Source organism: Struthio camelus, chromosome 3 (genome assembly GCF_040807025.1).
Source record: "Struthio camelus isolate bStrCam1 chromosome 3, bStrCam1.hap1, whole genome shotgun sequence".
Classification (NCBI taxonomy): domain Eukaryota; kingdom Metazoa; phylum Chordata; class Aves; order Struthioniformes; family Struthionidae; genus Struthio; species Struthio camelus.
The window spans coordinates 23,456,677-23,484,203 of record NC_090944.1 but is presented as its reverse complement, the minus strand read 5'-3'; the positions used below and the strand labels follow the sequence as shown (position 1 = coordinate 23,484,203).

Genomic DNA, 27,527 nt, shown 5'->3' with positions numbered 1-27,527 from the left:
TATTTTGTGTGTCAGGCCTAGAACCCACTTGAATATTCTGCTTCTTATGCTGATGCTAATTTTCAGTGGATTAGATTAAACTACTCAAATAGATTAAGAATAATAAAATTATATATGTCACAGTGATAAACTTATCAAGCACAAAAGGTATACTGTGTTCTATCTCATCTATAATTTAAGTGGATCATGACAAAATTCCTCTTTGACTGTGTCTGTAAAAGAAGTAAAGAAGTAGTTTACAGTCAGTTTTCATACTAACCCCTCTGTTTCTCTCCAGATCACTGAGATATTGTGACCTACGTTTAATAAATTCATCCTCTTTGGTAAGGACTACCTTGGAGCAAGAGCTTGGTTTGGCAGCATACTTTGTGAGCTCAGAAATTCACACAGACAAAGCAGTTGTGAATGATGTATTAGAGAGTGACCCAGAGAAACTAAGCAGCACTGATAATGAAGATGAAGAAGTAGCGACAGAAGGTATTATTAGTAGGAACAATAAAAGAAGCTGTAAAATGATTGAACTGTATTAGAAAAAGCAGGATTGCATCTACATCTAGTCATGGAGTTGGCCTTATTGAGTCAACTCTGCTCTTCTGTTTCCCTTCATCTTACTGAACCTTTGTTTCCTCATCCTTCCCTGATCCCTGCCCAGGGACCACTGCTGCTGCTGCCTTTTAATCTGCAGCAGTCCTGCTGCTGCATTTCTACTCTCTCTGCTTTCCTATCTCCCTCCTATAGTGCTATTTTTTCTTTGCCCTTTATGTTCTAGCAGCTGTCACATGGAGCTCAAGTGAATGCACTCAGTAAAGCTCACTGTTAGGAGTTCTGTGCTGTGCTGCGCTCCCCCTCAGCAGGGAGATAGGATGTAATTTACCATTTGGAAAGCGGTGATCCAATCCCCTGCTACACAGTGGAGGCAACTCCACCTAAACTAACCCTAACAAATGCTGCCTAACATATGCTTACATACTGCCAAGGATGAAGACTTTTCCTGGAGGAACTGTATATAGTCAAGCTGAATAATCTCCAGTTTATAAAGAATTAGATAACATGGCTAGAGAATATATAGAGAATGTATAGTAACTTTTGAGTACTGCTTGAAAATATCCATGAATTCAAATGGAAACTGTGAAGTTATTGAGCTTACCATTCATTAAGAGTGCAAAGGAGAACATATAAAAGTGAAAATATGCAACAATGGTTTACCCAGGAACTGAATTTTTGTTTTGAGTGATAGTTGATGGACATTATCAGGCATCATTAGATCCTCAACATTTTTTCTTTACTGTCTATTGTGCTTTGCAACTGTGGAAAACAAGGAATTTTTAACCCTCTAGGCTAGTTAAATCTCATGCTGTGTGCCGTCATTTTCTTTTCTATACAATGAGGAGGAGGGTAACTGATTACTGTTCATCTATTAAGCTCTTAGTTAACAATAAGGATAGCCAAGCAGGGTAAGAAAATAACCAACTATTTACTTTAATCAAATATGTACCTTTGATATAAGAATGAAATACCTAAAGTCATACTCAGACTGTCAACAATAATCAATTACTTTTGGTGTGATGACTACTTCTCTTCATTTAGTGTAAAGTAGGACAAGATTGTACGTGACTGGAGTCTAGTGGGCACCTGATGTTAGGCAGCTAAGTTATGAAGGTACTCTTCTAGTCTATGAAGTGTGGTGAGCTCCTCCAGAGTCCAATTCAGAACACTAAGAAAGAATCATGTGCTAAAACATCTGCTGGAGGTGCTTACGTCTGTTTGCTTTAGTTAAATCTACAGAAACAAGCATTTCAGTTTAGAAACCAAAGCTAGGAATCGTAAGTGAATATCCTTTCTACATATGGCCTGTCATCGCCAAATTGAGATATAGCCTGGCCATAAAGCTGTAGTGTATGGGATAGGAGGTAATTTTATAACATTCTGACAAAACAGAGCTTGTTGTCAGCTGGTTTCCCTGACTGTCAATCAGTGCAGAAAGTAAGGCGTGGGTGGGAAAGAGGTAACATAGCTGAGCTATAGCTAGTAATTGCTGACTCCTAGCTGAAGTGTTGACTTTGTGAGGCTACTGCAGCTCAGCATAATTCGTAGGCTGATCCAGTGTTGCATGATATGAACAGATGATACTCTCCACGCTGAGAACAGCATCAGAATGCAATCAGAACCCAAACAAACTCTTACCTGCTTTTCTCCACCCTTTGACTTGGCAAAGTAGCTGTAACTACTTAGAGGCTTACTTAAAATGCATTTTGTTTTTGTTTCCCGCCCTCTACCATTCATGAAACAGGCTCGACTTCAGAAAAGAGAAGTCCTATGAAAAGAGAAAGATCTCGTTCCCATGATTCTGCATCTTCATCTCTCTCTTCAAAAACCTCCAGTAAGACCTTAAGATCGTCTGTACTAAGTTATATTTAGGACATAAAAGAGCCCTTTTATTCAAATTGCTAGATGAAGAATAAAAGGCATAAATTTCGGCGATGCCTACTTTAATGGAGTCACTATAAGATGCCTTAAAAAATGACCATTTTAGAACCAGACTCCTGAAATACATGAAATAAGACCTTCTCAAGCTTGAAAAATAATCGTAGGATGGGTTTGTTCTGTAACAGGCAGTTCTTTAATATGTAACACTGAATTATGAATCCTCAGTTAGTACTGTCATGCCTGAGTGTGTTCACTGAAGCTATAACAATTTACCGAATAGAAAATATGCTTCGCGTTAAAAAAAAAAACTTTTGAAATTCTGTAGGAGAAAAATGGTGCTCAGTCTTATTTGTATTTTTATCTTTTCACTGTTGCTCTGGAATGTTCAGTCATTAATTTTGCGCTGTTTAAAAGCTCCTTTAGAGGCAGATCATTTTTTTATTCTTTGCTTACTTTTTGATCTGCAAACTGATCTAGAAAGTGTGAGACAATGTTGAGAATGGCTAGAGCTTTTCTATCTGATAAATTTCTTTGTATGCTTTTTATGCAGAAAAAGAGGAGAATTCAGTAAAAGTGGAGAACACAAATTGCACTATAATTATCTGGGAGTCACAGTCTCATGCAGCTTTTTAAATCATATTATCTTGTTTCAGTAACAGTAAAATAATTTTTTTTTTGATCCGACTGGAGTTTTCAACATGAAGACATGAGTATTTGGCCCATGATTTCTTTTCCTACAAGCACAGCTGTGATCACAAAAGGGGGAAAAAACTTCCAGGACCTTTGGATAAGCTTTAATTTTAATTAACTTTAATTTTCAAAATGTTTTTCCTTCTTTAAAGTTAGGCTGCTCATCAGTTCATAGTGTCTCTGTGGCCTGTTCGTAGTTTTGTGGCCTGAATTTGTTTGTGGTTAAAGAAACCTTTTTTTTTTCCTGTGCACTTGGATACTAGTATTCTACAGGATGTCATAGTGATTTTTCTTGAAAATATTCATATTGCTGGTGATATTTTTATCTTTATTTATAGGACATTTCCTTTACTGGCTGAATTAGATAGATAAACATGCAACTGGCCTACCTCTTACTATTTCTTGAGGCCAAAGGTAGACTGTCCCATTATTTGCTTCATTTTTCCAAAAGAAAGTACAGACTTTTATTAATTGAAAATGGCTCTTCTGGAGAACCAAGACTGTTGGTTTCTCTAGCAGAGGAAAGCGGATTTTAATCTATGTTCGGCCTCATACAGATATTCCTACTGCCATGTGGAGATGTATTCCTCAGCCAGTTCTTTCAGGGGTCTACTTTGAGGATTGTCAAGTATTCGCACCTCCTTTTTTGAAGTCACTGAAAATTAAAGATGATCAGGACAACTTGGAATGAGGCCTTAAGCTTTCAAGAAATCTTAGCAGTTAGACTATAAAAGGTAAAAATATACGACTTTCAGAAAATCAGCGATCAGTTGTGAGGTAAACTTATATGACATATTCAAGGCTGATACTAGTGACCTCAACTTGTCCTCTGAGCTGACCAAAAGCTGTATGAATGCATGAATGCATTATGTAGCACCAGAGAGTTGAGAGCCAGGTTGTATTGCATCAGATGAAGTGCTACAGTAATGCAGACCTAATTGTCAGATTAGGAGGTGACTCAGAGCTGAGAGCTATCTCTAGATACCAGGCTGTGTAGACATCTCTGTAGTCTGATGGGCAAATAGGCTGTGAATGGGCTAGATGAGCAGACAGTGAGGTGGACTGGAAACTGACTGGATGGCAGAGCTCCGAGGGTTGTGGTCAGTGGTGCGGAGTCTAGTTGGAGGCCTGTAGCTAGCGGTGTCCCTCAGGGATCAGTACTGGGTCTAGTCTTGTTCAATGTATTCATCAATGACCTGGATGAAGCGACAGAGTGCATCTCAGCCTCCAAGTCTGCGAACGATACAAAACTGGGAGGAGTGGCTGATACAGCAGAGGGCTGTGCTGCCATTCAGAGAGACCTGGACAGGCTGGAAAGATGGGCAGAGGGGAACCTCCTGAAGTTCAACCACAGCAAGTGCAGAGTCCTGCACCTGCGGAGAAATAACCCCTTACACCAGGACAGGCTGGGGGTTGACCTGCTGGAAAGCAGCTCTGCAGAGAAGGCCCTGGGAGTCCTGGTGGACAACAAGTTAAGCATGAGGCAGCAATGTGCCCTTGTGGCCAAGAAGGCCACTGGGATCCTGGGGTGCATGAGGCAGAGTGTTGCCAGCAGGTCGAGGGAGGTGATCCTGTCCCTCTACTCAGCCCTGGGGAGGCCTCCCCTGGAGTACTGTGTCCATTTCTGGGCTCCCCAGTACAAGAGAGACATGGAGCTCCTGGAATGAGTCCAGCAGAGGGCTCCTAGGATGATGAAGGGACTGGAGCATCTCTCCTCTGAAGAAAGGCTGAGGGAGCTGGGCCTGTTCAGCCTGGGGAAGAGAAAACTGAGAGGCGATCTGATCACTGTGTAGAAGTATCTGAAGGGGGGGAATGTCAAGAGGATGGGGCCAGACTCTTCTCAGTGGTGCCCAGCAATAGGACAAGAGGCAACAGGCACAAGCTGAACCACAGGCAGTTCCATCTGAACGTGAGGAAAAACTTCTTTCCTGTGAGGGTGAGTGAGCACTGGCACAGGTTGCCCAGAGAGGTAGTGGAGTCTCCTTCGCTGGAGATATTCAAAACCCGTCTGGATGTGATCCTGGGCAATGTGCTCTAGAGGACCCTGCTTGAGCAGGGGGTTTGGACTAGATGATCTCCAGAGGTCCTTTCCAACCTCAGCTGCTCTGTGATCCTATGATTCTGTGATTCTGTGAACGCTTATTTTCTCATACTCTTTTAAACACAGTTTCAGTAATTTTGTATTTGTCTTGAGTGATGAAAGTATCTGACTCAATTAAGCAAGCAATCAATAAGGGGAAGAGAAGACAGAGCAAACACTGACACCTTTGCTGTGTACTTCAATGCTTTGGAAGCCACTTGTCAGTTCAGATGAATGCTCCCAAGTAGTCCCGTTAAGACCTCCTGCATACGTAAAATGAAAGATAGCAGGAGCAGATGTGGGTTTGCATTATTTGATGGATATTCTATATAAATTATTTCTCTGTGTTTAATTAGGGCTGTTGACTGGCAGAGATAGTCGCACTATGTTGAAATAGAAATTTTCTTTTAGTTGCAGCATTCTGCAGGGAGTCATCTCCTTTAACAACAACAGGAGATACAACAAAATCCCCCCACCACGTCCTAAGCAGCAGTGCTGAAGAAGCTACGAATAACTATGAAAGGCAGAAGCAGAAAGTGGACAAGGGGGCACAAACAATGATCAGCAAACACTTGCCACCTCCAACTGAACAACTGGATACAAAACAAAATATAAAAAGTGCCCAAATTTCCATCACCTCTTCATCTTCCTCACCTTTCTCCTCGTCTTCTTCCTCCTCTGCATCTACTCATAACTCCTTCATCCTACAGACCTCCCAATGCTCAATGACTAAAGCAACCAAACAGCCTCCCATAGTTTTCCTGCCCAAGCTGGTATATGACATTATTACGTCTACTGACAGCAGTGGACTTCCAAAGTCATCTTCCCTCTTGCCTTATCATTCTGTGATGTGGGCAAGTTCTTTCCGTCCTCTTATGAGTAAAATGATGACCTGCACAGAGCAGTCTCTGTACTACCGCCAATGGACAGTTCCCAAGCCAATCCATATGGACTACAATAACAGAAATGAGGGCAGGATGGACGCTTTTCACCCAAGGAGGCTGCTGCTGAGTGGGCCACCACAGGTGTGTAATAAGAACAAGGTACTCTCATTGATTTATTTTGTTTAATTTTATCACCATCTCAGCAAGATTAGATTAATGACATTATTATTCATACTTACTTGAAGTTTTCTTATTGGTGGAGAATAAGTTGTGTATATTTTATTTCCTAATTCACTTCTAATAAATCATCTTCCTTTCTTTACTGTTAGTATGAGTTCAAGGACAATGAAGTTGTAGTAATGTTCTTTTTCTGTCATTCTCTTTATATGAGATTAGTATTTTAAAAGATAGTTTGCTCAGAAGGTAATTTCATATACTATTTCAAAAGTTTAATAACCATTTACATTTTAAGTAAGGGTTGAAGATCTGCAAAAAAATTACTTTCTTATGATCAGTCTGAAGACAGTTGGGAGTTTGTAATTAAGGCATTTTGTCTATTTAATTCCTCCATGTGGCAGATAGAAATAGAAGCTGTTGTAAATAACATGGGCAGGAAGGCCTGATCTGCATTTTCAGAGTCATATTCACAAGACGAGGAGCTGATCCAAGAGTTTTAAAATTACCTTGAAAAGATACACGGAAATGGATATAGTCCTAAGAAGCTCCTTCCTTTCTGAATTCACTAAGAATGTTTAGCAATCACGTCTGAGCAAGGTGTCTCCTAGTTCAATGCACATGTTACATGCTAAAGGTCTGATGCTTTGTCAAAGTACCAAGCAGTGAGTTAGGCAGAGGAGAGACACCATGCCTATAGGGACATACACAAGGTATATGAATCTCAGAAGTCAGAAGGGATAAATCCAAACCAAGACAAAGACCCATATTTCCAGTTATTGTCACATCAAGCCAAAGAATTCATCTAAACATGGTCACCAATTTAAGTTGCAACATGATCCCCTCTTCTACGCTCATCCATTGCAAAAGGAAAGTACATTTTGTTGTTAAATGATTTTATTTCATTGTATACTCAAATTATGGTGCAATAGAGTAAGACCAGCAAAAATGGGCTTTTCACGTTGGGACTACTTACACGTGTCGCTATAATCCATAAAGGAATCTGAAAAATACTCTGATGAGCAGTTCTTCACTACTATCCATTTCTTTGATCTAAATTATCCATATTTGCTGAAGATTAAGGTATTATATGAACAAGAAAACTGAATGTCATGTTGAGCTGTGGGGTAGAAACAAATACATTCTGGAACAGACAAGTTGTATATTTCGATCTCTAATTAAAACACAGGCTGAGACAATTTTTTCATAGAATTTTATATGCGTACATATCAAGACATGCAAAGATACTATTCCCAGAGCTACACTACGTATCAACATTAGCCCATAAGTAAATATTACCATAGTATTAATTTTATTGTAAAGCATTTGGTTTTAGGTCCTCAGTGCAAATCTATGATTCTCAGAAGAGCCTTTCAGAGACATCTGAGAGCATACTCTACACCTGTAAGCAGGATTTGGTGCTTAACACACATAGTATTTGCCATTTAGCTGGTTGCAATTAAACAGATATAGCTTATTTATTCATTGTCTCCCTTCTGGGGTGTGGTATTCACTACTTTTCAATACCAAGTGAAATCCTTCTCTGAAATATTGAATGAGACTCCTGTTAACCCTCTGTAAAGCAGTGAATTTTGCCCTCAGTATCACTTTCTTTATTTGAAACTTCATCCCTTCTCCAGCTGTCTCCAAAATGCAGGTTATTTCCTTGGCTTGTATTGGGTCAAGCGATTGAATCAGTTCCTGAAAGACACTCTTCACATGTTTATCCATTTTATATTCCCCTGTCCTTTCTGGTGAATATACCTGTTTCACACAGAACAGATTTGTGAATTAAATTAGGAATGACATGCCTTCTCCCTAAGTGTCCCAGTTTAAAGGTATATGCTCATTTCAATATGTGGGAAAAAATAGTAGATTTACTTCTTTTAGAATTTTAACCTGCCAAAGTACTAAAAACTGCTGTAAACCAAAAAAAAAGCTATAAAAGTGTACTGGTTGTTTACTGGGTTAAGCTATATCCATACAGTGTCTCTTCTAGGTTAAGGCCTCTTCCAGGAATAGATAAAATAAAATGAAGAGAAAATAGAATTCCCCTTCTCACTTGGAGAATAAATCATTTTCCTTCCAGAAATAAGTTTTTGCTCATGTTTATTTAATAATATCTACATTGTACCAGAAATTATGCTGCATACTGCATGAAGAGATATAAGCAGAAATTTGTAGTATCTTCTCAATAGAAGTCAATTGTTAGACAGTACCAATTTGAATGTGAATGACATGTCAGCCAGAGTATCAGACTGCAAGAGTATTGTCTTTCTCAAAAATTAGGAAGTACTTTCTTTTTTTAATCAGGCAGTAATTACTGTACTAAAGTTCAAATTGGGAAGGAATTTATTGGTTAAAATGAAAAATACGAAATCAACATTGGAGAAAAAATAAGCATGCTTGTGAATCAAAATTATAATTTTCACTGTCTATGTAATTGGTAATAAAGTATGTTCACCCTTCTCTTACAGAGACATTTTACCCTCTGGACTGGTCAGAGTGTTTTGTCATAAGGCTACTTTTCATCAATCTATACAAATGTTTAAATACCCAAGTGCAAGTGATCCTCATCCTGTTAGATGCCTCTCAACACTAACTGAAAATACTAATAAAAATATTGGGTTAAGAAATTAAGCAATGGTCTAACTGTATCCTTTGGAATGAAAGGACAAAGTAGACTTTCCATTATATAGTTCTAACATTTCCTTTTTCATAGTTTCGTATTGAAAGGAAGTTTGGTACATTGAAGCCTTTCTGAATGTTTAGAGTTCCTGCATTATATGCAGATAAGTCCTGAGAATGAAGATCTTCAGGTTTTGATCCCTCTAAAAACTTAGCTGCATTTCAGTAAAGCCACTGGACAGTTAGCTTAACTGATCTCTGTGGTATCGTCGTGATACTTCCGTTCAGTTCCCTGAGAAGTTTCCTCCCCTTGCTTTGGACATTAAACCTACAGCACCCAAAGAAACTAGCAAAAGATTTAACATCTTAATATGTCCTCTTCCCCCACTGCTATAAAATAGTTTTACAGGTGTTCTGGAAACAAATCTCTTGTTTTCTATAAAATAAGCTGTTAAGACTTGATATATTTGTCAGTGGATAAGTATGTACATTAAAAGGCAATACATTTATTATTTTTAAGTGAGGCTTTAGGAGATACAGCTGAACAGATATAAAGTAGGTAGGTATAATTATTTCTAAGTTAGCCCGTATTATCTATGTAAAGAGATTGGTCAGTGAGTATGAATAAACATGTACCACCATAAACAGAGTAGTATCATTTCTGTGGACAGAAATACAGTCTCTAGTGCACCCAAGAAAATGCCTGCCAGGAAGTATGAATTGACCGAAACATATTTTTCTTAGAAAACAAACATTTATCTTAAAACTACAAATCAGAGTTTTGTGCCATTTGTTTTTAACTGGGTATTAGCCCCTAGAACTAGCATTTTTCATAAGCATGGAAGCTGCTCATGGTGTGAAAGTAGCTGCTGAGTCCTGTGGCATAGGAATTCTTCCATGTCTCTTTCTAAGGAAGAAAACTGCTGCCCATATTATTTGGATTTCCTCTGCTTCTACTAAAATCTTATTACAATGGGCTTATATACCATGTTGCTTTTGTAAGAAAATAATATCAGGAAAATATTTAATATATCTATTGTTAGCTGTCTTTTAGCAGAACATAGGAAGTGGAAACAAGGAGAAGAGCCAGGAGCATTTGACCAACTGTCTGTGGACCATCAGCATATTTTCTGTAAATCATGGCTGGTTTGCAGACCACAATTTGAAAACCACTGCTGTGGTGTGTAAAGAACTATCTCACCTGGAAATTAAAATAGAAAAGCCTATGCAATTTCCCTTTTCGCCATATTTCTCCAAATGTAAAGACTGAAAGCAGATGGTGCTTTTTAGCAACATATAAGAATAATAAAAGATTTGCTGTGGTCCTGATGTCCAGTGTCTGGAATAAGTTTAAAAAAAGGGAACTCATTTCTGTTGGACTTGCTACAACAGCACTTTTGAATGTCAGTTCTACAAATAAGCGTGGAAGCATGTACATGATTTCTCTAACTGCAATCTCTTTCTCCTGATTCTTAGACAAACAATTTATTTTCAGCTTATCATACATATCTATGGAAAGTACAATTCAATGGTCAATGATCAGTTACATTCTTTGTGAATGAAGACCTACTGGATAAATGTAGTATCATTTTTTGATGGGCCAAATCATGTACTGCACCAATGATGAAAATATAACTCAAACTAGTAAATCTTTGCAAGCCCCATATTCTTCAATCTTCAAATGCAATCCACAGAACTGAAGTTTTACTTCTTTCTCCTCTAAGATTTTCTTTTTCCAAGTCTGATTGCATCAAATTTCTGTCTTCCAATTTCAGATAGACAGAAGTAAATTAGAGTAATGCTTCCATATCATGAACTATTTAAGAATGTCTGGATCCCGTGTGCCAGATCTGTTAAGGCACTGGGTATTACCACATATTTGAGGAATCTCTTTCTGGGAAGAAATAGAGCTGTCTATAGTAACAGGTACATTTTGTTTCAGGAGTTGTAAGAATGCAACCCACTTCCGGTTTCCATCACTCTTAATTTGTTTGCAGAAGCCTTTGCTTGAAGAGCAAAGGCAGGATATTGAGAAAAATACCTTGCTCAGAGTATTTTCTTACCAGTCCCTGTCATTATTAATATATTATATAATGGTTGTGCCTAGAGTCAATAATTAGTATCAACACTGCATTGTACTAGACCTTTCTAAAGACCTGCAAAGTTACAGTCCAGTCATGTATCCTGTTTAAAATTTCTTTGCAGATCTTCTATTTTATTGCAGTTGGGAGATGGAGGATGGGCAAATACAGGGTTTTCTACTGCAAAGTTGTGCATATTCTGCTTGCACAATCTCTGCATCTACCTAACAATGTCTAAACAAACTGACACAAAAGAGGGGTGGTAACAGCTGGGACAAGGACACTGTGTAGAGATGTGGAAGCTCTGATTCTTGACATCAGTACAGTACTTTCAAACAATTGAAGACACTCTCTGTAGTTCCATTTTGTCTAAAAATGTTATATATAGAAAAATATTATAAAAGTGAAAGGCACACTTACCTATTCGGGCACACTACCAAATCAATTTTTCAAATTTTTTCCTTTCTAGAGTAAAAGTTGATTCGTAAACAAGAAGTCCTTTTTCTTTTTGAAAATTTTATTCTCGAAATGAACTGAGAAAGATGTTCTAAATGGTGGAAATAAGAGGCTCTCTTTTTCAGCTTGTCTATCTGTATTTCAGCAATTCATTCCTTCAGCAGAAAATCTAGGCAAATGCTCAAGTGAATAAAGTCAAAAAATGAATGTTGTCATGTGTTCATCCTGATCCTCTCCTTGCAGAGAAACATTCTGAAAATGTGGAGGGATTCCTGCAAATTCGCACCAGAATTTTGTAGAGTATCGCTAATATCTAACAGTTCTTAAAGCTCATAGTACCCTTCTGAACACTTTTTAATGTAACAGATAATGAGGTTGGACAAGATACGATGCATGGAATATCAAAAGTACATATGCTTGAGTTTAATGGTTAGGAACTATTATCCATCATGCTGTGGTTTTCAACGTTTTTGATTTGTGACCCTACAGAACGTCTAGTGGAGGTGTTTGAGTCAACCGACAAGACATACCTTTCACGGACCACTTGGTAGTAGCCCACTGGCTGCCCAGATATACTATTGAAAACCATTGATAAAAAGCAGTCTCCTAAGGGAAAGAAAAATATTCTTGATTTTGATAAAGGTTTTAAAAGAAAATATGAAGAAAATATATGATGAAAATATAAAGAAAGAAAATATGAAGAAAAACAGATTATCTGCTGACAATTCTAAGTATATATTTTAGACAGTGTGGGAATTACAGTGTTTCAGATAGATACCTGATATCGAGGGAACACATTATGCACTCTTGACAGATTCTCTCTAATTTATTTGGAACTGTTAATCTGTCAGGCCATGCAATACTTAACAAACAGATGATCAGAGGCACTTTAAAAGCGTGTGTTCCTAAGAGCATATAAAAGTAATTCCAGACTTAAGAGACAATGTGGAACAAAAACACTTACAGAACAAAGTGTGATCAAGTTTGTCTTAGATATGGGAAGGTACAACATTTTTGTTTAGCTTACCAGTAAATGGATCTATGGAATCGCAAAATAGCCATGCGAGTCAGCTTCAGGACCTTGCTCCAAAGTCAGTAGAAAGATTTTCATCAGTCTCAATGGATTTTACACCAGACCTACACTGGGAGTTAAGAGCATCTTGTCTGTAGGCAGACTATGGCCCATGCTATAGTTTCCTCTACCCACAGTCACTTTTTTTCTGTGTTATTCCTGGATAGCATGGTGTGTGCTAACACGTGATCTGCCATGTGTCTCCGAAAGGCTCGTTTGACTCTGAACAGTGAAAATGGTCTCTTTTTCCACCCTCATAAGCAACTTCAAATGCAATTTGATTTAAGAATGACAGACGCTGACCTTTGACAAAAAACAAACGTTTACCTACTTTTGCTTCAGCTTCAAAGCCTCCCTTTCAAAGCGCAAAACTGTTGAATCTTTAAACATGTCATTTATACTTAGGAATATACAAATATAGGAATATACATGCACTGAATATTAGTATACAGCTTTGATCTATATGGATAAAAAATTGTATTGCATTAGTCATTGCATTTTCCAGATATATGGAAAACTAACATGTTGAGAAATGAAAGCTTACTTTTCTATTTTTTAATTTATATATTTACAGATAGGGAAAACAGGTGCCTATCTGCAATTCCTCAGTATTTTGTCCAGAATGCTGATTAGACTGACAGAAGTGGATGTTTATGATGAGGAAGAGATCAACATTAGTAAGTTCTTGATATAAAATTATTTGCTTCTGGACGCTGTAGAAAATTACTATGTTAATTTGAACAATAGTTTGTTTATATATTTTGTGCTTTTCACCTGTGACTGCAGTTAATTTACTTTACTGAAATATTTTAGAAAATTTTAGTATCATCTTAAACTGATACTTAAGAATATTTTATTAGTTTAGTCTACCTCTCAGTCAAAAAAATCACATACCTTTTTTTCTTGGGAAGTCGTCGTCAGCATTTATGTATATTGTGTTATTCAGCCGTAGTTTTTAAGTTTAGAATTGGAAGGCATTTTGATGGTAAATTGTATTAAAAAATCTATGAAATTCTCACTGATATAGACCATGAGGAGCAATGTCATCATATGATCTAAGTACACGAGATCACATAAACAGGAAAATTATTCTTGTTCTCTAATAGCTAATTGTAATCTAAACTTCTTTTATTTATAATGTATTACTTACTCCCCTTTGTTTCCAGATGTATTGTTCAGGCTTAGCCTGAGTAATGAAGGGCTGGTTTACATAAAAAAAAAAAAAAGTCTAGAACAATGTTTTATGGGATATGTGTAATTCAGTACTAAAAGTGCTGGGCCACGGTCCTGGGCAACCTGCCCCCGGTGGACCACTTGACCAGCGAGGTTGGACCTGATGATCTCCAGAGCTGCAGAGAGTCCCAAATGGATGCTAGCTGCATGCAGTCTATCTATCTGGCTCAGTCAGCTCCTGAATGGAAGCTGTTTAGCTATTTCACCGTGGTGCTGTGCCCTAGCTCCTGTCTCTAAGGACAGGCAGTAGACAGTAGTCTTCCTCCATATTGAGCTGTTTTTGAGAAAGAGACAACAGTCCCCAAAGGTTTAGCACAAAATCTGTGGAAAAGGTGACCAGTCTGTGAGTGGAGAGGTTTGTGTAAGCAACCGTTTGTGTGCTTTGGGCAGAATTTTAGGGGAAACTCACATTTAAGGCATGAGGATGAGCAGAAGGACCTTGTCACTGACACAACTTGATTTGGAGGAGACATCTCCATTTTGCCTTCAGCAATAGGACTTACTTGTTTGTCCCCAATCCCCTGCTACATGAGTGGCTTTGGTATCAGCTGTAATTTGCTTCCTGTCACTTAGGTATATGCGTGTGGAAGGACTTCTAATGCCTGAATGCATGTAGATCAGCCTTACCAAGACTGTGAAATTGTTTTCATCATCATTCTACCAACTGTTCCGGGCAGATTCTGGATGTCTTAAATGTTTAGCAAAGGTCTAAAAGTCAGAATTGCATTGAGATATGAGGTGTATTTGTTCAATGGTGCCCTTCTTTATGCATAATAATATTACTGTCTCAGAATTATAGAAGAAGAAAAGATGCAAAGCAATAGGCATAGTAAAACCATCTATAACAATGTGGACAGATTTTTAAATTGTAATTCCATGAATTTTTGCTTTTCAATAATATCATAGACATAAAAGAAGAATCTGATCAATACTACCATCAGCCTGGAGATGTGTGGCCAGATTTGGAAACATGTAAGAAGATCCCTTTTGACTACACTATCCATGATCCAAAATACGAAGATGCAAGTCTGATTTGTACAAAGCTTCAGACTATAAACAATGAAGGTTAGAATTCGAAATATCTGGAGTGATACACATATATGTACTTATTTGTTTTTTACATGAGAATCCTGCTGTCTTGAAGGATCAGAGTGCAGCTCTCAGAATTACACTTGACTAAGGCATATCAAGAAAGGACTTGAAGTTTGCTAGATGACACATCAGAGTATGAGCCTTGTAATTGCTTTATAGACTACTAAATAAGTTATCTTTTATCAAAAAAGCTGTGATCTGACCAAAATTTGTGTTTTTATATCGTGTCTCATTTTGTAGCAATGAAATGACTTTCATGAGTAAAGTTATTTATGTACATAAAATTGTTTTTAGGTTTGGATTATAAGGGTGAGATTCATCTGCACAGATTTAGATTTTAGCAGTATCGACGTATGATTTAGTCCTCTCGACTCCCTTAACATTTCTTCATAAGAAGTAAGCACTTCTGAATCATAATTTATCTCTTTCTAAAGTAGGCATTTAAAATAGTTCAGATGAATTGCAGACTAGATGTGTCTGTTTCTTGCTGTGGAATATAAAAGGCATTTAGCTTACAGGCAGATTGCTAAGTAAAATTTCTACGATGAAATAGATCTTTGAATATATTCCCATACATAAGCCAGCTGGACATATGTAAGTCCATGGTACTGGATAGAATGTATCCAAACATGTTCAGGGAGGTGGCCAACATCATTATGAGGCATTTTGTCTATCATCTTTAAAAGGTAATGGCAATTAGGGAGATTCCTGATGACCGTAACAAGGCGAATATCATGCCTCTTTCAAGAGGACAAGAAGGAGGATCCAAGAACCTACAGCCTAGTCAGCCTACCCTTGGTCCCCAGAACGGTTATGGAAAATATCTTCTTGTAAGCTGTGTCCAGGCACACGAAGGACAGGAAAGTGACTGGGAACACCTAGCTTGGATCTATCACAGGCAAATCCTGTTCAATCACCTGGATTGCCCTTTATGGTGAGACGACTGGCACTGTGGACAAAGGAAGAGCAGTGGTTTTACCTTTACTTCAGCAAGGCTTTTGACCCAGTCTTTTATAATATCCTCATAATGTGAAATTGAAGCATATGGTTTGGATAGGTGGATTGTAAGGTGGACGGGAAATCGACTGGACCACTGAACTCAAAGGGTGATAATAACTTGTGCAAGATCCAACTGACAGCTGTTTATTCATGATACTCCTCTGGGACTGACAGAGGGGGAAATGCTGTTTAAGATTGTCATTAACAGCCTAGTCAAAGGGATAGAATGCAGCCTCAGCAAGTTCACAGACAATCCTAAATTGAGGGAGCAGTCAATTAGCTGGAAGGTAGCACTGCCATTCAGAGGGACCTTGACAGTCTGGAGAAATGGGCTGACGGGTTCCTCATGAAGATCAACAAATGCAAAGTCCTGCACTTGGGATGGAACAACCCTTTTCTGCTGTACAGGCTGTGGAACGTTCATCATTGGTGATTTTCAAAACTTGACAGGACAAGGCCGTGACCGACCTGATCTAACGCCAAAGCTGGCCTTGGTTTTGAGTGCAGCATAGGGCCAGATGACATACAAAAGTCCTTTCCAACCAGAATGATTGTTATTTATGATTTTTATTTAAAGGCTACATGGCATCTATGAGAATGAGTTAGCAGTCTCAGTTCACTTCTGCATAGGTAGGTGTCCTCATCAGAGGCTGTCATTAAATCTCATCTTCCTTCAGTCTCCTGCAAAGGATACTTTTTTTTTTTTTTAACATGGATATTTGCTAAATAACAGCAACACTAAACCTGCCAAGTTCATTTCACATAATCTGTGGTGACATCTGTCACAGGACAGCAAATGTCTGTTATGGCAATCTCCAGCTGGATTTAAACCTGTGAGCTGGGGCTGAAGACTCTTTTTTATGTTTTATTGCTTTTGCAAGCATTCAACCAGTAAGAGCAGCAGCAACAGTGTTAGTTATATTAATGTGGCTTTACTTACAGCTCAGCTTTATGTGAAATCCATATAGAATTATCATAACTGTGGACTTACGGATATTTCTTTGTACTCTCCTTTACTGTACAAAGCAATTTATAAAACATACTATGCTCAGAATGAATTCATAGTTTGTTTTGCATGTATTTAATCCTGTTACTGTTCCTTGAAGTTTATTACAGTGACAGAAATGGTTCATCAGAAGGGAATACATTCTGCTCTTGAATATATACTGCATTTATGTTGCTTCTTTTTTAATAGACAGATCAATGAGCAGGAGACAGGAGGATATGTACACACGGCGTCAAACAACTAGGATGAGATTATCCAAGTATGCAGCGTATAACACCTACCATCATTGTGAACAGTGTCATCAGTATATGGGTTTCAATCCCAGGTACCAGGTAAAGTCTTCCGAAATATTACTTTTCAGGTCAGAAAACCAGGCACATACAACCCAAACCCAGTTTTGTGTACGCTCACACTATCTGCACTGGCTTAGAAGTTGTATGTATGTAATCTACAGTTCCACAAAGTATTGATTTACAGATTTTGGTACTTTATGAGGTTTGCCTCCCTTTGTTAGACTGCAGATTTGAGGACTTAAGAGGACTGTTCCTCGCCTCATTTGCACTAACGTATTGAATGTTGTAATCACCATTCTGTATGTATACTTCCAGTGAAAACTGATTTCCCAGTAAGCCTTTCTCACTGGAACTTGCTAACATTTTGATCTGAGTAACTGCAAGAGTTGCTAATTCTGATAATAGAGCAGTGCAGCATAGAGAATTCTCTATATAATTATAGATTGGTATTACCCGGAGTAACCCTGTGCTTTCATGCCTTAATAGGAATGTGAGGAAGATGCATTAGTACGGCAAATACTGTGGCTTTTATGTGTGAAATAATATTTCTAAAAACAGAGAGTGGTCTACTAGTCTTGATACCACCATCAAGACAAAGCTGTACTAATTATTTCAAAAGAGAGAACAATGTATTTTTTTTTTTTTGTAGTTTAATATGTTCTAGCCTGGGGGCCTCACTTAACAGTGAATTGTGAGGCAAAATATACTGCAATATAATGAACGATTGTTTGTTTTCGTAATATTATGAATATGTATGAACTACGCTGCGACCTTGCGGGAAATAAGTTTGACTATAACCACTGGAATTACCTTTTTTTTTTCCTGCCCTCAGCTTTATGAGTCCACTCTGCATGCATTTGCCTTTTCCTATTCCATGCTGGGAGAGGAGATTCAGCTGCATTTTATCATTCCAAAGTCAAAGGAACATCATTTTGTCTTTAGCCAACCAGGAAGACAGTTGGAAAGCATGAGGCTACCTCTAGTCACAGATAAGGTAGATGGATAATTATGTTTTCTGTCACACATGAGAGAGACGCAAGACCGGGTTTAAAACTTGCTAAAGTAGGATTCTTTACACTTCTGACCCTATTTCAGGAGATAATGAGGCAGTAAGCTTGTATTTTCTCACGGAAAGGGAGACATGAAGCAAAACGATCAAGCCGCCAATACACTTTTGCTCATTTATCAAGAATGGATTTTCGGTATATATATTCTTATCTGGGGTAAAAGTTCTTTGGGTATGGATTTAAGCTGCTAAAGTGAGAATGATTTCAGCAATGTGATTATGCTTATTAAATAGTTTACTAACAGGAAACAATTTTTCACTGTAGAGGAAGGTCCAGGACCTTCTTATTCTGCACAAATACTCAAATACTTTCATATAAATATAAGGCTTTAAAAGAAACTTTGTCATGGATTTAAAACTTCCTGAAGAATCACGGGGCACTTGTAGAAAATGCTTTGTAAGATCACCCATCTGAGCAGGCTATGCAGTCTCTGATGTTGGCCTTTAGAGTCACTCATAATAGCCACAACCAACCTGTGCCTGGTTCAGGTTACACTGTGTGAATTATTGGAGAAATCAGTGGAACAGTAGTAAGCAGTAGCAGTTCTATCCTGGAGAAAATAAGCTGCTTGCAAAAAAACAATCATTAGTTAATACCACCCTCCAATTTGTGCATATTATGTCCAGCTCAAGTCCGAAATGGGAGAACCCAGGCAGCAACACAGCTGCAACTGTGCCATGTGAGGATGAAACCTCCTACTCATCCTCACCCAATAAACTTCTGCTCAGCTACACAACTGGAATGGTGTGCTGGCTCCTCGTGGATTCTTATCGTGCTTCTGCTTCTGAACTGCTATGAGACTTTGCCAAATCAGTTCATTCTTCCTTTGCTTTGTGGTCAGTAAAAGAATAAATGCTTATCTACTCAGAAAGGGTGCTTGCAATTTTGCTGCAAGCTTGAAAGGTAATATGAGATATAAACCTGGATTATAGAGCTCTTATAAAATATTTTTCTCCGTGCACACTAAATTACCCTTCATAGAACTCCACTGGCATCAAAAGCACCGTGTTTTGCTTTTGTAGTTTTAAAACTACTTAACTATGAGGGCCTTAGAGAAATTCTGTAGAGCAGCACACCTCCATCCTGGATCCTTAAAGGCCTTAGTAGGAACCAGGCTGACAGCAGCTGCCCAGACTAGAACAGTCCTGAACATGTGTAGAAACAGGATTCTGAGGAGCTGTACTATCAAACATGGAGGTACCTAGTGAGTTTAAATGCATTCAGTGCATGGTCTTATATCATATAGACCTAAATCCTTTTCAAGATCTAGCCTTGAGGTCCATGTGTACTTGGCAGGTCAGAGTTCGCAGTCCTATCCAGTCCACCACGTTCTCACCAGTCAAATAAGCTTAGTGATAGAACTTGCTTTTTTCCGACTCTTATAAATGTTACTTTTTTTCCTTTTAAGCTGATTTTAAATGATGAAGTTTCTCCAGAGTCAGGGAATCTGATTTTCGCTGAAGGACTTTATCTGCTTTGTTTAAACATCATCATTCAGCTTAATATGAAAACTCATATTTTTATTTCTTTATTTACAGAGTGAAGATTACATAAAAAGTCCCACTTTTACTCCCACTACTGGTCGTCATGAACATGGACTTTTCAATTTATATCATGCAATGGATGGGGCCAGTCATTTGCATGTTTTAGTTGTGAAGGAATATGAAATGGCCATATATAAGAAGTACTGGCCCAACCACATCATGCTTGTTCTTCCAAGCATTTTCAACGGTGCAGGAGTAGGTAAGTCTTCACAAATGCAGACACACAACTTGGGCCCTTGAGCTGTTATTCGTCAGGGAGATGTAGACATATACTTTGTAGCTAACATATCTGATCTCGAAATCTGGACTCCCTTTGAGAAGTCAGTGAGTCACAGTTTAAGATACAATTACTTAATCCAGAAGCAGTCATCTAAAACAAACTAGATGAATTGCACCCTAGAAATACTCTCCTCTATTGACTATGAAAGAAAGGGCGAGTGATTAACTCAGATAATGAGTTACCTACTCTATTTCCTTGTGGAAATAGTTATGTAGTATTTTCAGAATATCTATACTTCAGAAACTGCACTTTCTTCCTTTTAACAGAGATGAGATGATGACTATGCTGTGAACCTTAAATATGCCATAATACCTCAAAATCACATCACATGAAGTTATTGGTGCTTAGTACTATGGGCCATTAATCGCCACGATGCATGGAAGGACTCCTTCTCTCAGACACAGTGTGTAGACATGGGTCTTCCATAGGTCATGTGCATAGCTGCTAACACTATGATGTGGATGGCACAAGTGTGTGCGGGGGTGAATGGAGACGGGAAGAGATTAATGGGCTTAGGCAGTGATGCACCGATTAAGTACATCTCCTGTGTAGTTTCTGGTAATACGATTTCTATGAAATATTCAGCACCCTGCTTTCACTGATGGACTAATTTGTAGACAGTAGTGCCAAACATTCAGTGTAGATGATCAGGGGAGATTGTTCCCATCTTATTTGGTTGGTCAACCAACACCTGCTGATGTTTGCACTGAAATATGCCATTAGGGGCACATATTTGTCAATTTAAAAGAATCAGTCACTAAACTCTTAAGATACTAATAAATCTTTGCCACAGAAGTCAAGCTTCATTTTGCATGTTTCCCCCTGGGGTCCTGTAAGTCACTTGCTTGGCAAGCAACACAGGAAATTGGCTCTGGGTAGTGTTAGGTTATTAATAAAATATTCAGAGTCATACCCTGAGCTCCATAATCTTCCATTCAAGTCTTCCAAGTTAAAAACAAACAGTTTCTGCCTCAGCTTTTCATCTTATGGTTCATGTCCTTTCAGGTGCGGCACACTTCCTGATAAAAGAGTTGTCTTATCATAACTTGGAACTAGAAAGAAATCGGCAGGAGGAGCTGGGGATTAAACCCCAGGATATTTGGCCCTTCATTGTCATTTCCGATGACTCCTGTGTTATGTGGAATGCGGTAGAAGTTGATTTTTCAGGAGACAGGAAGAGGTAAAATAGTGCAATAGAGGAACAAATGTGTGTGTAGCTTATCTCTTTTAAGCTTTCACTGCATATCAGTTTTGAAAAGCCACATTTAAAATGCTACAACTTTTAGCCTGTACAAGTAGAAAATACTATTTGCCTAATGAGAGAAAGAGCTTCCTTGGATATCTACCTTTGCATAACATAGTTTAGTACCTGATGTTCATTCCTGTCCCCTTAGGATTGAAGTGCCTTACAGCCTTTGCTGTACAGCTTGACTCTGGTTCCTACTGGAGTTACTCGGACTGCAGATTCCAGATTCTGTAGACAATCTCTGATATACTGGGCAAACACTGGCACTCACGTGTACATTTTTAATAGGATTTTTCAAAGGAAGCTAAAAGACATATCTGTGAAGATTGGGCAGCCAACATCCTCTGGCTCTTTTGTCACTTCCAGCCTGTAGGCCTCCTTTATTATTTCCCCAAATCCCCAAACAAGTGTTATTTTCGTTACCTTATTACATTACTTGTACTAGGTATTTTTATCTATTCCCAGAAAAATGCAAAGCTCAGCGATGTTGTTATACAGGATTTATAGTAAACCTTCAAAGACATCTAAGCTCAAAGAAAACTTTTAAATTTATGGAGTTTTAGGGCGGGCTGGGAGGATGTTATACTTTGGGCTCAAGTTATGACAAAAAGTCAGCAACCCCCCTGAAGCATTTGAAACTTTAAAAAGTAACTTTAAAAGCTTACAAAACTGAGTAACCGTCTTGAGAGATCCAAACTGAGTTTTGAATCTGTCATTTCAGTATCCACCACATGAACACTAGTTGATTTTTGGTTTTGATTAGAATGAGAAGTGAGAAGATGCAGTAAAGTAGGATGGCACTGAAGTTACCTACCTGATACTCATGACTACTTTGGACTGTTGACAACTCCTCTTCGGTTGAATAAGATTCTGATCATTCTCTATATAACTTAAATTTAAAATACTTTTCTAATTATTGTAGTGATTATACATGGACTGAAAGGAATGTTTCTTTGAAGCAAATTCTGCAACATATTGAAGCAACTCCCAATGTTACTCACTATGCCTTAATTGGTATGAGGAAATGGGCGAGTAAAACAAACAGTGCTGAGATCAAAGAACCATTCTCCTGTTGCCACGTGCATGATTTTATCATGCTGAATGTTGATCTGACACAGAATGTTCAGTACAATCAGAACAGGTAAGTGAATCACTAGCATCTTCCAGTAGGGATAATGGACCAAATAAAGTTAGGTTTACAGCTGCTCTTGCTGGCTTTTTCAGGAGGTTGTTATGTGATGCAGACAGTTTTTATTTTTTTATTGATGGTTCAACTCCTTCCCTAATCGCCAGCATCTGAAAGAAGGCATTGATCTCCATATTTCCAAATAAATCAATCACTTTTGAATTGCAGGGTAGACACACTCAGCAGTGTGCCCTTAAGTCCTGGTCCACCAGCTGTCTAGACCACTAAACCAAATGGCCTTTGAGTAATCACTGTACTTCCCTTCCTGCCCACTTAACTGGACTTCCTTCCAAAGGAAACCAGGGTGCATGGATGAATGGTGCATAACCAAGTCTTGTTCTGACAAGCAACTGAGCTGTAGCTGGATTTTCCCCTGAGGAGGAGAACACCGGGGCATACTGCAGATGTGCTTCTCAGCATGGACAAAGCCAATCAGAGGAGAGGAATAAATGAATCCTGTTAACATTGATGGTTGTTTCTCACATTCAGCTGTCCTGGAATTCTCAGTTTTTCATTTATTGCACCACATAGGATATTTCAGATTATAATATTGCCACACACAGTATCACTGCTGTTGCCAGGACTGTATTCACTGGGTACGTCATCTCACAGAAGTTCACAGATCTATGTGAAATAAACTATGGTTTTGGTCTCATTTCTGAGGGACAAGCAATTACTACAACAGAAAGAGGTAGATGTCACTAGAAGTGGGATTCAGTTGTCTAAAGCTGAGCAGGTGGTGACCCTTTAGACACCTTAGGATATGGAATACGTCCGCCTGGGACTGACAGGTATGACATGAGATCTAAAGGAGACCGGTAGGTTTCTATAAGCCAGGCGAGATCCCTCAGGACATCTAAAATGGCCCTACACACCTAGACTTAGAAAACTGAATCCCATTGTACTTTTCAGAAGAACTCTCCTGTCCCAGGAAGATGTCCTCCTCTGAAGTCTGAGTTTACTTGTAATTGTGGGGAAGCATTTCTGCTTGATTATCCTGTGTGTAAACAGATGACCTAAATCTCTATAGTGACCAGTTTGACACTTAGAGAGCATTTTAAACTTGCTCCCATACATCTGCTTGTACAGAACTGTGTTCCCACGCTGTCTAGCTGTATTATCTTGTGAAGCATTATGAAGCGCTAATGAAGAGAATGATGGTGTAATAAAGCAAAGTGATATGAGTACAGTCAGTTATGCTAAAATGTCAAAAATGCCAGACCACACCACCCATTCCCGGTCCGTGAGTTTAAATCATGAGTGGCTCACCATAACCCTGCAGGTGGGTTGCTGTTGAGCTTGGAAATACTCTACGGCTTCCAAGCCTTAGGTGGTAAGGGGAAAGGTACGTTTAAAAAAATACAGAGAAACTGATAGTCACAGATGAGAAATATCCATGTAAATAATACTGGAACCAAAGACAAAATCTTCAAAACATAATAAAATTTCAGGTATATCATTGATGTCCATTGCTCCAGTAATTGCTGAGCTCTCTAAAGTGCAAGCCCTAGATGTTAACCCCATGGTTCTACAGTATCATCCAATTCACTGTGTAACATCTACATTCAAAGTGGAGAACTGAGTCTGATTTTCCCAAAGGCCAGAGCATTTGAAAGAAGCCAGCTTTGCAAGTTTTAAGTTTTACTCTGTTCCATCTTATTTTTAAAATGAGTTAAGTTTAACTGAGGCGTGATTTGCCTCATTCTGCTTTGTTTATTCTTATGTCTCAGCAGTTCTGTTGTATTAAGAAATGATTCTTCGTCTTCAAAAAGTTTTGTCTCTGGTGTAAGCTGAGATTATTTCTTAGTGAAATACTGAAAAGATTCCTGGATATTTGTATTCTAAGAGAAGAACGAGTAGTCAGACTTCTGTGCATTTGACAACTCAAATGTAAGGCCTCATCCATTTCCCTGTAAGTCAAAGGAAGTAATTTCCTTGACCTCATTTGGGGTAGTCAGATGCTATCCTATGTGGTGGCAGCTGGTGGAGGGGCAATATATTTGACAGCTGACCATCTCTCTCTCCTTTCTCTGGTGCTGATCAAAGATCTTGAGTGTTTGTATTCGTCGGTGTGTAACAAGTGTGTAACATTGCTCTGAATTGCTATGATTTTATTCTTCCAGATTTACATGTGATGATGTTGACTTCAACTTGCGTGTCCACAGTGCTGGCCTTCTCATCTGTCGATTCAATCACTTCAGTGTCATGAAAAAGCAAATTGCAGTAGGAGGACAGAGATCCTTCCACATTAAGTCTAAGGTGGGAACTGAGAGTTCTGCTTCAATGTCGTTAAATTTCTGTTTGCCTCTTTGAACACTGTAACATAGAGCGCTGAGATATTATGGTGCATCTCCAGTTCCCACTAATGGGGTATGTCTGCCATCTTTCTTTTTTTTCCTGAAATCCACAATATTCTTGGTATAAAGAATTATTTAAGTTTAATGATTTTCCTGTAATTTCTTTTTAATTATATAAAGTGTTTCTTTGCAAGTCAGGTACCCATTCACTATAAATGTTTGGCTATAGGTGGTGAATTGCTCATCTTGATCGCATTTCATATTCAGGACAACTTTGTGTTCAAAGCAGAAACCCCAAACACTCTATAAATACCAATATAAACCAGTATAATTCCATGAACCTCTGAAACTTTTTTGGTAGTGGATATTTTGGCAGAAAAATTTTGCTTCTTATATAGATCTTGATTTTCTAGTATAGAGATGTATTTTGTACAAAATAAAATTCAGATAATTAGGACTTGATGGATCAGGACTGATCTTTACCACAAATATTTTTTTCTCATAGGTATCTGACACTCCCGTTTCAGTCTCACCTGCTCAGTACATTTGCGCTCCTGATAGCAAGCATACCTTCTTGGCAGCACCTGCTCAGTTGCTCCTTGAAAAATACCTCCAGTATCACAGCCATCGATTCTTCCCTCTCTCACTGAAGAATTATAGCCATCCAGTGCTATCTGTGGACTGCTACCTTAACTTAGGACCACAGGTACTGAACAAAATAATCTTCAAGCAGCTCTGAGAAACACGTAGCCTACAGTTTGGATGAGTCCTCTGATGCATTCCTTCATAAGAGTTACACAGCCTTCAAAATAATCAAGTATCAGATTGCTGTAATGTTGACATCAGTTTCCAAGTCTCATACGGACATTGATTGTTAAAGGCTACAAATAAAGTGCATGAAGAACAATACCACAGTTATCATAAATACTAATATAATCTAGGAGTGGTATTAGATTCTGAATTAACAAAGCATTAGAAGAACACATTTTTCTTTAAGAAGCGTTTCCTTAGTCGGTTATAATTTAGCCCTTCCTAGAGCAAATCTCTTCCATGAATTTTATTACAAATACTACCTAGTCCTTAGAAAGCACTTTAAAATACAAATGTCTTCATTCACTTTTGACTGATAAGCTGAAACAGAGAAGCGAATATACACAGCCAAAATGAGAGACACTGAAATTAGAATTTAAGAGCTCTTGGCTCTTGCTGTTCAGTTCAGATCTAAACCCAGGGTCATATTTAAATTCAAATGCAGGTAGGATAGAAGTGTGACACTAAGGTGGTGTTGTTTGGGAGAAGAGTTTATTTTTCCCTTCTCACCTAACTGGAATACTAAATGAAATTCAGACTTATTGGACTTACTGATTAACTTAACTTCTTTATGAAAACAGCTGTGTAATGACCTTCCCACCTCTGCTGCTCCCAGAACACTTTGAACTATATCTTTTAATTTCCTTTCTCACTGAGCTCTTATAGGCCTAAGTTTCCACCATGCTTAGATAAACAAACTCTTTGGAGGGGCATTATTCTGTTATGCTCTTCATCCACTGCATCCTTTCAGCTCTAATCCATTCAGAACATGAAATGAGTTCAATTTGGTTCTTTAATTGTTACCTGAGCTGGAATATGGTAAAACAGGATTAGAGGAATATGCCCCCTGGACCAGAATCTCAGCTGCTGTGAGGCAGCCTTGCTCTATTGAATCATGGTGACTTAGGCCAGCTGAGGGTCTGTCTCAACTATGTAGTGCAATGACACTTTGGAAACAAAGCCTTGTGTGGAGGTGGAAGATTGCTTACTGTGAGGTTTATAAACCCCTAAAAGAATGTTATAAATGTTCCCGGTTCCTACTGGGCTTGAGAAGTAGTCACAGAAACAAAGTAACTAGTCTACAGGAAACCTCACATATTCATGTATATGCACAAGTCTACTGACTTGAGTAAGCCTATTGTGATGTAAATGAAACTAGACATTTTTAAAAGATTCTTGTTGCGTCAGACTGCACAGTTACTGTATTTACTCACATGTGTATAAACTCTTGTGCTAGGCATATCACAGAGTTATGGGCTGTGGGAAGCTATGTTACTGCAGATTTCAAAATTTACCATATCTAAACTTGATAATAATACTAATAATGATAATTAAAAAAAAGACTAATAAATTGTTATCAATATTGCTTTTCTTATCAGTAGAAGGATATTTAGAAAGGAGCAGTAGAGATCACAACAGCTGGAGTTGTAAAGCAAGTCTGAATTTGAATCAGACACGAATACTGAGAGCTTGGTGTGAAGCCCCAGCTAGTAACTTTTTATAGAAACCTGAAGAAAATTGATTTTTTTTTTCTTTTTACCAACCAGATTGCAGTTTGCTATGTGAGTTCCCGGCCTCACTCTCTGAACATTAGTTCCTCTGGTTTGATGTTCAGTGGTCTCCTGCTGTACCTCTGTGACTCCTTCGTTGTAGCTAGCTTTTTGAAGAAGTTTCACTTTCTTAAAGGTGAGCTACAGTTTTATTACAGAGAATTGACCTGGTGTCTGGCAGCCAGCAACCTGAGGAAAGGATCTTTTTGTTTTTATATCTGTATAAATATATATGTGTGTGTATATACGTAATATAAATATTTTATATATATATAAATACACACACATCCACCCACCCACACACCCACACCTGCTTATATTTGCAAACTGGCTGTTTAAGCTTTATGCATGAAGCATTGCCCACTGCATTCTTGCAAGTAATGTTTTCTACTTTTCAAATAAAATGCATGATGGACAAGGTCCCATCAAAAT

The 27,527-nt window shown here is 38.3% G+C and overlaps 1 protein-coding gene across 10 annotated transcripts in view; it reads left to right on the top strand.

Annotated features, from left to right (window-relative positions):
- Positions 1–27,527, top strand: part of GREB1 (growth regulating estrogen receptor binding 1) — a 101,468-nt gene that overhangs the window by 70,723 nt on the left and 3,218 nt on the right. For 3 of the 10 annotated variants that reach the window (XM_009671389.2, XM_068937166.1, XM_009671390.2), the window contains 13 exons: positions 278–477; positions 2,291–2,380; positions 5,609–6,240; positions 13,067–13,169; positions 14,632–14,790; positions 17,012–17,154; positions 17,948–18,109; positions 19,721–19,925; positions 21,012–21,186; positions 22,175–22,393; positions 24,562–24,697; positions 25,241–25,441; positions 27,093–27,231. In XM_009671389.2, coding sequence (XP_009669684.1) covers positions 278–477; positions 2,291–2,380; positions 5,609–6,240; positions 13,067–13,169; positions 14,632–14,790; positions 17,012–17,154; positions 17,948–18,109; positions 19,721–19,925; positions 21,012–21,186; positions 22,175–22,393; positions 24,562–24,697; positions 25,241–25,441; positions 27,093–27,231 — 2,564 coding nt within the window. Of the gene's footprint in view, positions 1–277; positions 478–2,290; positions 2,381–5,608; positions 6,241–13,066; positions 13,170–14,631; positions 14,791–17,011; positions 17,155–17,947; positions 18,110–19,720; positions 19,926–20,272; positions 20,407–21,011; positions 21,187–22,174; positions 22,394–24,561; positions 24,698–25,240; positions 25,442–27,092; positions 27,232–27,527 lie in introns of those variants that run through there. The other 7 variants (XM_009671392.2, XM_068937167.1, XM_068937165.1 and 4 more) reach the window with 6 other exon arrangements.